The sequence below is a fragment of the Heterodontus francisci genome, chromosome 40 (genome assembly GCF_036365525.1).
Source record: "Heterodontus francisci isolate sHetFra1 chromosome 40, sHetFra1.hap1, whole genome shotgun sequence".
Taxonomy (NCBI): Eukaryota; Metazoa; Chordata; class Chondrichthyes; order Heterodontiformes; family Heterodontidae; genus Heterodontus; species Heterodontus francisci.
In genome coordinates, this window is record NC_090410.1 from 13,005,596 (window position 1) to 13,019,674 (window position 14,079).

General features: G+C 47.3%; 1 protein-coding gene across 1 annotated transcript; it reads left to right on the forward strand.

Moving 5' to 3' along the window:
• Window positions 1–285: 285 nt before the first annotated feature.
• Window positions 286–13,875, forward strand: LOC137353162 (uncharacterized). Its single transcript, XM_068019209.1, has 7 exons — window positions 286–373; window positions 3,667–3,771; window positions 4,346–4,599; window positions 6,044–6,171; window positions 10,379–10,508; window positions 11,450–11,572; window positions 13,643–13,875. The coding sequence occupies exons 1-7, from the start codon at window positions 286–288 to the stop codon at window positions 13,778–13,780; spliced, it is 966 nt and encodes a 321-aa protein (XP_067875310.1). The 3' UTR covers window positions 13,781–13,875.
• Window positions 13,876–14,079: the final 204 nt, after the last annotated feature.

The window sequence follows — 14,079 nt, forward strand, 5'->3', positions numbered from 1 at the left end:
TTCATGGTAAACAGTGAGCACCCAAAATTGGGCAGTCTGGTGGGTCGGTGTGAAACCTTGAGTGTGAGATTCTGTGGTGACTGGAGGCTGGCTGATTTCACCCACTTGGCATGCCTAGTCTATCGCTTTCTTGGCACTGAGCAATAATCCTTTAACTCCCTCTCTGTCTCCCACGAGATGGTTACTTTAAATAAAAGGGCTCCACAAAAGGATTCTTTATCACCCTCTGATTTTCTCTTCTCCTTCTCTGCCTCCTGACTGACAGACAAATTCCATGAATGAAGGATGCCTTGCCCCCTGATAAACCTGCCCGAGCAACCAATCCTCATCTGTAAGCTGAGGCCGTGGGTGCCAGCAGGATATTGGGCTGTGGGTGACATCACAGTAGAACCCCCTTTCATGCCAATACAGGAACCCCGGTTGTTTTATTCTCCCCACTCCCCCACCACTAACCCAGGAATGTTAGGTGCCTCGGCTGAGATCAGCCGAGTCAGCACAGACTCCCAGTGATGTTTCAGCCTTTGTCTTTCGGAGGTGCCGTCTTTTGGATGAGACATTAAACCACAGCCCCAGCAACTTCTAACAACATTAGAAGGGTCGCAAAGCAAGTGCCCTGAAGGAGCTGAATAAAACTACCCGCAAAGAGGTCCAATTTGCAGACGAGTCTGCAGGATTATGGGGAGAAAGCTGGCATGTGGGACTTAATTGGAGAGCGTTTTCAAAGAGCTAGCACAGGCATGATGGGCCAAATGGCCTCCTTCTGTGCTGTAAGATTCCATGAGTAAGGCAGGAATCTCTCAGAGCCTTGGCCTGAAATTGGCTGAGAGATTTCTTTGCCTTCCCTGGGACTTTGCTTTAGCAATTGGGGAACATGCTGCAGGAAGCAATGCCGTTAGGGCGATTGGTTGAGTATTGATGGGCGATTGGTTGAGTATTGATGGGCGATTGGTTGAGTATTGATGGGTGATTGGTTGAGTATTGATGGCCAATTGGTTGAGTATTGATGGGCGATTGGTTGAGTATTGATGGGCGATTGGTTGAGTGTTGATGGCCAATTGGTTGAGTGTTGATGGGCAATTGGTTAATATAGAACATAGTAAGTAGGAGCAGGAGTAGGCCATTCAGCCCTTCGAGCCTGCTCCGCCATTCATTATGATCATGGCTGATCATCCAACTCAGTAACCTGTTCCCACTTTCGCCCCATACCCTTTGATCCCTTTAAACCCAAGAGCTATATCTAACTCCTTCTTGAAAACATACAATGTTTTGGCCTCAACTGCTTTCTGTGTTAGCTAATTCTACAGGCTCACCACTCTCTGGGTGAAGAAATTTCTCCTCACCTCAGTCCTGAAAGGTTTACCCCGTATCCTTAGACTATGACCCCTGGTTCTGGACTCCCCCACCATCGGGAACATCCTTCCTGCACCTACCCTGTCAAGTCCTGTTAGAATTTTATAGGTTTCTATGAGATCCCCCCTCACTCTTCTGAACTCCAGCGAATATAATCCTAACTGACTCAATCTCTCCTCATACGTCAGTCCCGCCATCCCAGGAATCAGTCTGGTAAACCTTCGCTGCACTCCCTCTATAGCAAGAACATCCTTCCTCATAAAAAAAGCTAAACTAATGATGGCCATGAAACCATTGTCGATTGTTGTAAAAACCCATCTGGTTCACTAATGTCCTTTAGGGAAGGAAATCTGCTGTCCTTACCTGGTCTGGCCTACATGTGACTCCAGACCCACAGCAATGTGGTTGACTCTTACATGCCCTCTGAAATGGCCTAGCAAGCCACTCAGTTGGCAGCTCACTGCCACCTTCTCAAGGGCAATTAGGGATGGGCAATAAATGCTGGCCTGGTCAGCGACGCCCACATCCCATGAATAATTTTTTAAAACATCATTAATGTATATTGTTGATAGCTGGGGTCCTAGCACCGATCCCTGTGGTACCCCACGAGTCACTGCCTGCCATTCATAAAAAGACCCATTTATCCCTACTCTTTGTTTCCTGTCCGCCAACCAATTTTCTATCCATCACATTACACTACCCCCAATCCCATGCGCTTTAATTTTACACACTAATCTCTTATGTGGGACTTTGTCAAAAGCCTTCTGAAATTCCCAATAAACCACATCCACTGGCTCCCCCTCATCAACTCTACTAGTTACATCCTTGAAGAATTCTAGTAGATTTGTCAAGCATGATTTCCCTTTCATAAATCCATGCTGACTCTGCTCGATTCTACCACTGTTCTTTTAGTGCTCTGCTATAAAATCTTTTAGAATGAACTCTAGAATTTTCCCCACTACCGACGTCAGGCTGACTGATCTATAATTCCCTGCTTTCTCTCTACCTCCCTTTTTAAATAGTGGGGTTACATTAGCTACCCTCCAATCTGTGGGAACTGTTCCAGAGTCAATAGAATCTTGGAAGATGACCACCAATGCATCCACTATTTCTCGGGCCACTTCCTTAAGTACTCTGGGATGCATACCATCAGGTCCTGGGGATTTATCGGCCTTCAACCATTTCTCTACTAATACTGATTTCTTTCAGTTCCTCTCTCTCTAACTAAGCCCTGTGTTCCACAACATTTCTGGTATGATATTTCCTCCTTTGTGAAGACAGAACAAATGCATGCATTTAATTGGTCAGCCATTTCTTTATTCCCATAATAAGTTCCCCTGTTTCTGACTGTAAGGGCCCTACATTTGTCTTCACCATTCTTTTTCTCTTCACATATCTATAGAAACTTTTACAGTCAGTTTTTATGTTCTCCGCAAGCTTGCTCTCGTACTCTATTTTCCCCTTCTTAATCAATCCCGTGTCCTCCTTTGCTGAATTCTAAACTGCTCCCAATCCTCAGGTCTGTTGTTTTTTCTAACAAATTTATATGCCTCTTCCTTGGACCTAATGTTATCTCTAATTTCCCTTGTAAGCCCTGGTTTGGCTACCTTTCCCGTTTTACTTTTGCGCCAGACAGGAATAAACAATTGTTGCAGTTTATCCATGCGCTCTTTAAATGTTTGCCATTGCCTATCCACCGTCATCCCTTTAAGTAACATTTCCCAATCCGTCATGGCCAACTCACACCTCATACCTTTGTAGTTTCCTTTACTAAGATTCAGGACCCTTGTCTCAGACAAGGTTGAGTGTTGATGGGCGATTGGTTGAGTATTAATAGGCGATTGGTTGAGTATTGATGGGTGATTGGTTGAGTATTGATGGGTGATTGGTTGAGTATTGATGGGCGATTGGTTGAGCATTGATAGGCGATTGGTTGAGTATTGATGGGCGATTGATTGAGTATTGATGAGCGATTGGTTGAGTATTGATTGGCGATTGGTTGAGTATTGATGAGCGATTGGTTGGGTATTGATGGGCGATTGGTTGAGTATTGATGGGCGATTAGTTGAGTATTGATGAGCGATTGGTTGAGTATTGATGGGCAATTGGTTGAGTATTGATGGGCGATTGGTTGAGTATTGATGGCCGATTGGTTGACTATTGATAGGTTAGGCTGCCTTTTCCTACCCATTTCTTCCTAGTTACCGATTATAAAACTTCACTCACTCCCTATTGCCCTGAAAGTTTTTCCCTTTCAAGCATATAAGCAATTGCCCCTGAAATTGACTATTGAATCTGCTTCTATTATCCTTTCAGGTAAGCCTCGCTCCCTCAATCATTGCCCTGGCTGGGATCAGCACAGAGCAGGGATTGAACCCGGGGCCACCTGTTCTGAACATTTCGATTACATTTTGAGGACAGGTTGGATAAAACTTGTTTTCTATTCCCTTGCATTTAGAAGGTTGAGGGATGACCTAATAGAGATCTTTAAAATGATGAAGGGATTCAATAACGTAGATACAGTGGAACTTTCCACTGGTGGGGGAATTCAGAACAAGAAGGCGTAGCCTTAATATTAGAGTGAGGCCAATCAGTAGTGAAATCGGGAAGCATTTCTTCACATGAAGGGTAGTGGAAATCTGGAACTCTTTAATCCCCTGGGTGGGGGCCCGGGGGGTGGGGGGGGGGGGTGCGTAGTCAGTTGAAGTTTTGAGGATTGAGATCAATAGATTTTGGTCAGGTAAGGGCATCAAGGGGTTTGGAGCAAAGGTGGGTAATAGGGGCTAAGATACATTTCAGCTAGGATCTGATTGAATGGCAGTAGAGTTTCGAGGGGCTGAATGGCCTCCTCCTGATCCTACCACAACCATTATCCACTGAGTGATCAGGGAATCCCAATTGCTTCTTTGCTTTGTGTAGAGGCAGTGATCTACGGGAAGTAGAAACTGAGACTCATATTGTACCAGATGTTCACCTCTGATGTGTCATCCTCTAGGCTCTTCAAACGGAGCAGCGGAAAGATGGGCGAGCACATGCCCACCCATCAGTGTCACCCCCAGTTGCGATGGAGATGGCTGGAGGGCCTTCCACGGTGATGACGGCCAGACCCAGGAGAGCCACTTTGGTGCTTTCCCATTGAGCAAGTGGGAGATGGCACAGTGGGGAGTTGGAGGGAAGTGGTGGCCCAATGATGCACTGGAACATCACACCTTTGAGCCGACATCACCTTCAGAATCGTCACTGGGCAAGGTAAGTGTCCTGGGCAACGTACACAGAACATAAGAAGCCTGTTACATAGAATTTACAGTGCAGAAACAGGCCATTCGGCCCAACATGTCTTTGCACACCTCCTCCCATCTATCGCCTCTTCATCTAACCCTTTCAGCATGCCCTTCTGTTCCTTTCTCCCTCATGTACCTATTGAGCTTCCCCTCAAATGAAGGGGTGAGGGAGTCGGCAATCCCCAATTAAGGGTCTCATCTTGCCACTGCCACAATTAGCCATGTGGCAGGCAGCCCTATCGCCGCACCGAAAGCACGGCACGATAAACCATGTGGGCTGCTGCCCAGTTCCGGGATGGGCATGGTCCCTCGTTAAAAGGGACTGGGCATCAGGAACCGGGGGGGGGAGGGGAGGTGGGGGGGGGGGGGGGTTGCGGTCCTGGGGGGCCTGCTGAGAGTCACCCCCCAGGACTGCCCTTGCTAGCGAGCCCCTTACTCCCCGATACCCCCACCTTATGGGACCCCTTCCGCCAGGACCTACCTATGGTCCGGGTCCTGCTCCTGGGACTCTGATAGAGGCTCCACTGGCAGCAGCCACCTCCTCCGTGGTGCGCTGCTCAGTGGAAGAGCTGCTGACCTCTGATTGGCCGGCAGCTGTCCAAGGGCGCGACTTCCAGCAATGGGGTCCTTGATCCTGTGTAAGGTCAGCAGCTGTCCACTTAAATGCCTGATTGGCACTAGACTCGGCAAGCCTGTCGCAAGCATAAAATCCCGGCCTATAACTCCTCTTACATTGGAAAAAATGTTTAAGGGGCAACAAAACACTTCATTTGTACAGAGTCTTTCACATGGATAAATGTCCCAAGGTGTTTCACAAGGATGTACTCAGAAGAAAATGGGCAAAGGAGGAGCTATTAGGACAAGTGGCCAAAAAGTTGGTCAAAGTGGTAGATTTTAAGGAGCATCTTAAAGGAGAAGAGTGAAGTGGAAAGCTTTAAGAAGGGAATTCCAGGGCTTGGGGCTAGACGGCTAAAGTCATGGGCACCACTGGTAGGTTGAAGGAAACGGGATGTGCAGGAGGTCAGAATTGGAGAAACGCAGAGATCTTGGGGGTCTGGAGAAGGTCAAAGAGATGGGGAGGGACGGAGTTATAAAGGGATTTGAAAACAAGGGATGCCAATTTTAGATTTGAGGTGTTGCCGGAATGGGAGCCAATGTAGGTCGGCAAGCACGGGGGGGGAGGATGGGCAAACAGAACTTATTGCAAATTAGGATATGTTAAGCAGAATTCTGATTGAGTTCAATTTTGCGGCATGTGGATAATCTTCCCACACAACACAAAGTGAGTCAAGAGTCTAAAGACTGAAGCAAAGAAGGAGTCTCAGTCTGATGGCAGTGGTGAGGATGCTCTCGAATGTGCTGCGATTGTTGCCTCATCTGTCCATACTGAGTCACCTGTGTCTGGTTTGCAGGCTGGGTTGGAGTCGATGTTCCACTCCTGTTTCCCCACTGTCTCTTCCGCCGGCTCGAGTGACCCGATCCCGCCCCTAGGGCAGCTGCTTGGCCGCAGCGAGGAGAAGTGGGGCGAAGGATTCCTGAGGTACGGTAAAGTGCGGGGTCAGGGTGTTGTGGAGAAAATACAACCGCTCTCGAGTCCATGGGTTTCAAGCAAATAAGGACTTTATTTTGTCAAGCATATGCAAGGGAGAAATCCTCTGGTTCACCCAAAGAGCTTCTCAGTGAAATGGAATTTGAAACACACATTTATAGGATACAATCACCATTACTCATTTGTTCATACTACCCCGACATATTCCAGGTCTGCAGCTTGATCAAGAAACTGGATTGTATCGCCCCATGAACATTCTCCTGCGATCTCCTCCCAAGCCTTGAAGCTGTCAGTTCCCATAGTTTAAGGCATCCTGTCCCATCTCCAGCCTCAGCCTCACCCTTATCTCTTTGATTAGTGAAGCAAGGACAGCATGTTGACACAGATGTGGAGGCAATTAGATATTGAGTTGCACATCTTCCCAGAACATTGGTCAAGTATCCCATCATGCCCTGGTTTCCCACAACTACAGTGTTTCCGTATTCTTTCTAAGGTTCTTAATGTATCCTAATGCTAAATAATCTACTAATATTGCCCTACTGATCCCACTTCAAGGGTAAGGGAGAAAGTAATAATGTCTGAATCAGGTTTAATGTGCATGTATGTGAATGAACAGAGTGTGGTTTATAAGACTGGTGAGGTACAGGCACAGATGTGGAAATATGATGTTGTAGCTATAACAGAGACCTGGCTCAAAGAAGGGCAGGGCTGGGTGTTAAATATTCCTGGATACAAAGTGTTCAGGAAAAATAGGAAAGGGAAAAAAGGGGAGGGGTGGCAGTATTGATTAAGGAGAGCATTGCAATGCTGGAGAAAAAGGATGTCCCAGAGGGTCGAGGACAGAATCAATTTGGCTAGAGCTAAGAAAAAAAAAGGTGCAGTTACATTGCTCGGTGTTGTCTGCAGGCCACCAGCTAGTGGGAAGGACATGGAGGAACAGATTTGCAAGGATTACAGAAAGATGCAAAACCTATAGGGTAGTTATAATGGGGGACTTTAATTTTTTTTATTTATTTGTGGGATGTGGGTGTTGCTGGCTAGGTCAGCATTTATTGCCCATCCCCAATTGCTCTTGACTACTGAGTGGCTTGCTAGGGGAAATATTACATGCCATTTCAGAGGTCATTTAAGAGTCAACCACTTTGCTAGGCCAAATGAGGTAAGGATGGCAGATTTCCTTCCCTAAAGGACATTAGTGAACCAGATGGGTTTTTATGACAATCGACAATGGTTTCATGGTCACCATTAGACTGGATTTTAATTTCAGATTTATTAATTGAATTCAAATTTCACCATTTGCTGTGGTGGGATTTGAACCGATGTCACCTGAGCATTAGTTTGGGGCGCTAGGTTACTAGTCTAGTGACATTACCACTGTGCCACTGCCTCCCACCAAATATAGACTGGGATAATAATAGTATAAAGGGCAATGAGGGGTAACAAATTCTAGCATGTGTTCAGGAAAATTTTCTACAACAGTATGTTGCTGGTCCAACGAGAAAGTAGACACTGCTAGACCTGGTTTTTGGGAATGAGTTGGGTCAAGTGGGTATCAGTAGGAGAGCATTTAGGGGGTAGTGATCATTGTATCATAAGGTTTAGGCTGACTATGGAAAAGGACAAAGAGCAATCCAGGGTAAGAATAATTAACTGGGGGAAGACCAACTTCAATGGGGTAAGAATGGAGCTGGGGCGAATAAATTGGAGTCAAAAGCTGACAGGAAAACCAGTCGATGAACAATGGGCTACCTTCAAAGAAGAGATAGTTCGGGCACAGTCAAGGTATGTTCCCTCGAAGGGGAAAAGTAGAGGAAACAAATCCAGAGCTCCCTGATGACAAAAGAGGTAGAGATTAAGATAAAGAAGAAAAAGTGTGCTCATGACAGATGCCAGGTAGAAGATACTATTGAGAACCAGGCTGAATATAAAAGGTCCAGAGGGGAAACGAAAAAGCAAATAAGAGAAGCAAAGAGAGAGCATGAAAAGAGACTGGCAGCTAGCATTAAAGGAAATTCCGAAGTTTTCTACAGGCGCATAAATAGTAAAAGTGATAAAAGGAGGAGTGGGGCCAATCAGGGACTAGAAATGGGATTTACACACGGAGGCAGAGGGCATAGCTGAGGTATTAAATGAATACTTTGCATCTGTCTTAACCAAGGAAGAAGATGCAACCCAGGCAATGTTGAAAGAGGAGGTACGTCAGACACTAAGGGGGTTTAAAATTGATAAAGAGGAAATATTACATAGGCTGCCTGTACTTAAAATGGATAAAGCACCAGGACCGGATGAGATGCATCCAAGGATACTGAGGGAAGTGAGGATGGAAATCGCAGAGGCACTGGCCATAATTTTTCAGTCTTCCTTAGACTCGGGATGGTGCCAGAGGACTGGAGAATTGCAAACTTTGCACCCTTGTTCAAAAAAGGGTGTAAAGATAAGCCCAGCAATTACAGGCCAGTTTAACTTATCAAACCCATTAAAGATTCGATCAGCCCCTCAGCCCTCTCTTTTCGAGAGAAAAGAGCTCCAGCCTGTTCAGTCTTTCCAGATACTTGTACCATATTAGTACTTTAGAGACAATCATTCACCAACCCATCACATAAAGCCTATGTCAAAACGCTTGATCCCATCACACTGTCATAAGAACACAGCAACGTCCACCATTCAATGAGATAAGGGCTGATCTGTGACCTGACTCCATATACCCACTTTTACCCCATATCCCTTTATTGATGAACAAAAATCTATCAGTCTCAGATTTAAAATTAACAAGTGACCTAGCATCATTGCCATTTGTGGAACAGGGTTCCAACTTCTACACCCTTTGTGTAGAAGTGTTTCCTAATTTCACTCTTGATAGATCTAGCTCTAATTTTCAGACTATGCCCCCTCATCTTAGACTCCCCAACCAGCCGAAATAGTTTCTCTCCATCTACCCTAACTGTTCCCCTTTATATCTTAAAAACTTCAATCAAATCACCCCTTAACTTTCTAAATTACATGGAATACCAACCCTAGTTTGTGTAATCTCTCCTCATAAGTTAACCCTTGGAGTCCAGACCAGTCATTCTGGTAAATCTACACTGCACCCCCTCCAAGCCCAGTTTATCCTTCCTAAAGTGTGATGTTCGGGACTCTTCCACTCCACTTCAAAAAGCATTAATTTGCTCCCTCACCTGAGAGAGAAAGAAAGTTGGTGTTTATAGGGCATCTGATCGTTTCTGTCAGGAAGTTCACTTTGCCACACGTACAGAGCTTTGCTTAGACCTCATCAGGAGAACGTTCACTTCTGGGGTTCTGCAACTCAGGAAGAATGTATTGGTCTTAGAGGGGGTCCAGCGCAGATTCACCTGAATGACTGTGGAGCTGAAAGGGTTAAATTATGAGGGCATAGACTTGGGCTGTCTTCCCTTGAGCATAGAAGATTGAGAAGTGAGATCATTGTTCAAAATGATAAAGGGATTTAATAGAGTAGAATCAAGAGAGCTAATTCTCCTGGGGGGTGAATCAAGGCTATAGGGGCAGAGCTAGACTGGGGAAGTCAGGGGCCTGGCTATAGGGGGAGAGCTAGATGGGGGGATTCAGGGGCCTGGCTATAGGTGGGGCTGGACTGGGGGAGTCAGAGGCCTGGCTATAGGGGGAGAGCTGGACTGGGGGAGTCAGGGGCCTGACTATAGAGGGAGAGCTAGACTGGGGGAGTCAGGGGTCTGGCTATAGGGGGGGAGCTAGACTGGGGGAGTCAGAAGTCTGGCTACAGGGGGAGAGTTGGACTGGGGGAGTCAGGGACCTGGCTATAGGGGGAGAGCTAGACTGGGGGAGTCAAAGGCCTGGCTATAGGGGGAGAGCTAGACTGCGGGAGTCAGGGACCTGGCTATAGGGGGAGAGTTGGACTGGGGGAGGCAGGGGCCTGGCTATAGGGGGGAAAACTAGACTGGGGGAGTCAGAGGCCTGACTATAGGTGGGGCTGGACTGGGAAGCCAGAGGCCTGACTATAAAGGAGAGCTAGACTGGGGGAGTCAGGGATGTGGCCAAAGTGTACGAGGTTGTCTGGTGGAGTCAGAGGCCTAGTTAGAAAAAGAGGCACCTCCCAATTCTGGTTATATTCTTGACAAGAGAATTCAGGCTGTATCTCACAAGTGTAGTCCTGCTTCCTGGTGAGATGTGCTCGATTATCCCCCTTTATACGGTTCTATTACAGCACACAGGCCTATGACCTCTGGGGTTTGCTGTGGAATGTCGATGAGACTGTTGGGCTGAAATATAAATGGGCCGAGTGTCAGAGTCGCAGACAGCTCCTTGCGTCCCTGAGTGTGGATCCTGCAAGCACGGTGAGTGATGACACATGGGACAGCAGAGTTCATTTCACCAGCGTCAAGGGCTTTTAAACCAAAACTCCTGATTATTTTTCTCTCTTCGGCTACTTATTTTATTACATCAGTTTATAAATAGTTAGTCTCTCATCTTTTACTGGGGCTGTGACGGGGCTAGCGTTGCCCCTAGGCTGGCAGTGTTCTTGGCTGGGAGTTCCCTGAGTTGGGATGGATGGGGAACGGTGCCCTGCACTTGGGGTGGGGTGGTGGTGATGGTACCCTGGGCTGAAGGGCAGGAGGGGGAGTGCCCTGGGCTGAATGGTGATGCCCAGGAGCTGGGTGGTGATGTCTGGGAGCTGGGTGGTGATGCCCGGGAGCTGGGTGGTGATGCCCGAGAGCTGGGTGGTGATGTCCGGGAGCTGGGTGGTGATGTCCGGGAGCTGGGTGGTGATGTCCGGGAGCTGGGTGGTGATGCCCGGGAGCTGGGTGGTGATGTCCGGGAGCTGGGTGGTGATGTCCGGGAGCTGGGTGGTGATGCCCGAGAGCTGGGTGGTGATGCCCGGGAGCTGGGTTTATCTCAAATAACTTCTGGCTATCCTTCTGCCATGCGATTGTTTAATTTATCGGGCATTTAATTTCAGCTGACAATTTATTTCTTTGTCTCTTATTCCCATTCTCACTCTGTTCCCTTTCCACCTGTTTTGTCATTTTATTCACTGCTCTTTCCCCCTGTTCCCAATCTCTCTATTCTCTCTCCACACTCTTTTTCTTTCCTCCCTGCTCTCTATCCTTTTTCAAACCCTCCCCATTTTTTCTTTTTCCTTCTTGCTTTCTCGCTCTTTCCTTCTTGCTCTCTTTTTCTGTTCTTTCTTCCCTGCTCTCTCTCTCTCTCTCTTACATTTCCCTGCCAAAATTTTGGTCCCTTGCCCCATTCAATTTCCTCTCACTCTACATTCCAGGATACATCCGCAGGCCGCACGAGAACATTGGGCTCGTCCCCTCTCTTCTCCAGAGAGACGATGGAGTTCCAGTCTTTTCCTGTTACCTTGGACCAGGATTACAAGGAGTTAATGTTAATCAAGGTATGCCAGTTTAAAACTGCCCGTACGGTTCACCTCTCAAAACAGCGGCCCCGTTAAAGGGGCATTGCCTTCAAAAAATAGTTTTTGGGGGACAGATAATTCACCATGCTGCACTTTCTCAATCCTACTGCCCCCTAGCCTAACTGCCATCCACCCATCACCCCCTGTGCTCGCCCCCCAACATTGACTCCCCGTTCGGCAATGCCTCGATTTAAAAATTCTCATCCTCGTGTTGTAATCCCTCCCTATCTCTGCAACCTCCCCCGCGCCCCCCCCCCCCCCCCAACCCTCCAAGATTCTTGTCTTCTTCCAATTCTGGTCTCTTGCGCATCCCCAATTTTAATCGCTCTGCCATTGGCAGCTGCCTGGGCCCTAAGCTCTGGAATTCCCTCCCTAAACCTTTCCCCCTCTCTATCTTGCTTTGCTCCTTTAAGACGCTCCTTAAAATCTACCGCTTTGACCAAGCTTTTGGTCACCCGTCCTATTATCTCCTTATGTGGCTCATTGTCAAATTTTGTGTGATAACAGTTGTCAAGCGCCTTGGAATGTTTTATTACATTACAGGTGTTATATAAATGCAAGTTGTTGTTGTTCATATCAAAGGCCACAAAGTTATGAAGTGCATTTCCCCCAGTCTGAGTCCAGCTTCCTGGTGGTCATGGGCCTTATAACAGAAACTGTCCAAACTCTGACACTGATCAGCATTATATTGCAGTGTCCTTTAGGGAAAGATACCCACCATCATTATCTGGCCTGGTTGACACTAACTGGTCTTTGAAATGGCCTAACAAGGTAAACAGTTGCATCAAACTGTCCCATCAAACACTCCCAGGACAGGTACAGCACTGGGTTAGATACAGTGTAAAGCTCCCTCTACACTGTCCCCATCAAACACTCCCAGGGCAGGTATAGCACGGGGTTAGATACAGTGTAAAGCTCCCTCTACACTGTCCCCATCAAACACTCCCAGGACAGGTACAGCACTGGGTTAGATACAGTGTAAAGCTCCCTCTACACTGTCCCCATCAAACACTCCCAGGGCAGGTATAGCACGGGGTTAGATACAATGTATAGCTCCCTCTACACTGTCCGTATCAAACACTCCCAGGATAGGTACAGCATGGATTAGATACAGTGTAAAGCTCCCTCTACACTGTCCCTATCAAACACTCCCAGGATAGGTACAGCATGGATTAGATACAGTGTAAAGCTCCCTCTACACTGTCCCTATCAAACACTCCCAGGATAGGTACAGCATGGATTAGGTACAGTGTAAAGCTCCCTCTACACTGTCCCCATCAAACACTCCCAGGATAGGTACAGCACGGGGTTAGATACAGTGTAAAGCTCCCTCTACACTGTCCCCATCAAACACTCCCAGGATAGGTACAGCACAGGATTAGATACAGTGTAAAGCTCCCTCTACACTATCCGTATCAAACACTCCCAGAATAGCTACAGCACAGGATTAGATACAGTGTAAAGCTCCCTCTACACTGTCCGTATCAAACACTCCCAGGATAGGTACAGCACAGGATTAGATACAGTGTAAAGCTCCCTCTACACTGTCCGTATCAAACACTCCCAGGATAGGTACAGCACAGGATTAGATACAGTGTAAAGCTCCCTCTACACTGTCCGTATCAAACACTCCCAGGATAGCTACAGCACAGGATTAGATACAGTGTAAAGCTCCCTCTACACTGTCCGTATCAAACACTCCCAGGATAGGTACAGCATGGATTAGATACAGAGTAATGCTCCCTCTCCAGTCCTGTTGACTGATTTAAAAAAAACGGGTTAGGTACAGTGTATTTCTGTTCCGACAATACTGCCCAGCCCCAATTTCAATCGAGCACCCCATCCAGTACACGTTGTGACCTTTGTCCGTTTCCCACAATGCCCCTGCCTGAGTGTGCTCACCGATTGGGATGAAGGGTTTGGGGGTGGGAAGTGGGGTAGTTTCGCGCTCTGAGCCCCACAGTCATCGGGGACTGGAATGAAGCAACCCTAAACTGGGGTGATGATGTCATCACTGGGTGCATGGCTTTGTTTTTCTTTCTGTTCTAGGACTCAGTCCCTCAGCTCCAGACGAACGGCTTCAGCCCGACCCACCGTATCCAGGCCTTCTTTTATCACTGGTCACAGGCCGACAGAAATGGGAAAACCAAGACTCCGTATAGCTTCAATAAGAACTTCATGGCCTAGTGGAACAGAGGCTGCAGCATCAGCACTGCCTGTTTTTCCATCGAGTGTTTTGCACGGTCTTTAACTGTGTCTCTAAATCATGTCTTTCATTATTTAAAGGGGCTGTTTTGTCTTTGGGAAGGGGGTGGGGCAGGGGGGACAGATCTGAAGGGGTATGTCAGGGTTGGGGTGGGGGGGAATATAAACCATTCCGCAGCCTGAGGCCTGAGGCTTGGGGTAAAGTTCTCAGGCCCACCTCGAGAGGCTAGCGATCTTGGAAATCTCCAATGGCAACAAGGTTTTCCTTGTGTTTCAAAATT

Excerpts from the sequence above, each read along its gene's own strand:
- LOC137353162 (XM_068019209.1), top strand. The coding sequence starts at position 286 with ATGCCTTGCCCCCTGATAAACCTGCCCGAGCAACCAATCCTCATCTGT. Across the intron at positions 4,600-6,043 it reads CAGAATCGTCACTGGGCAAG|GCTGGGTTGGAGTCGATGTT; the intron begins GTAAGTGTCCTG and ends TCTGGTTTGCAG. Across the intron at positions 6,172-10,378 it reads TGGGGCGAAGGATTCCTGAG|CACACAGGCCTATGACCTCT; the intron begins GTACGGTAAAGT and ends GTTCTATTACAG.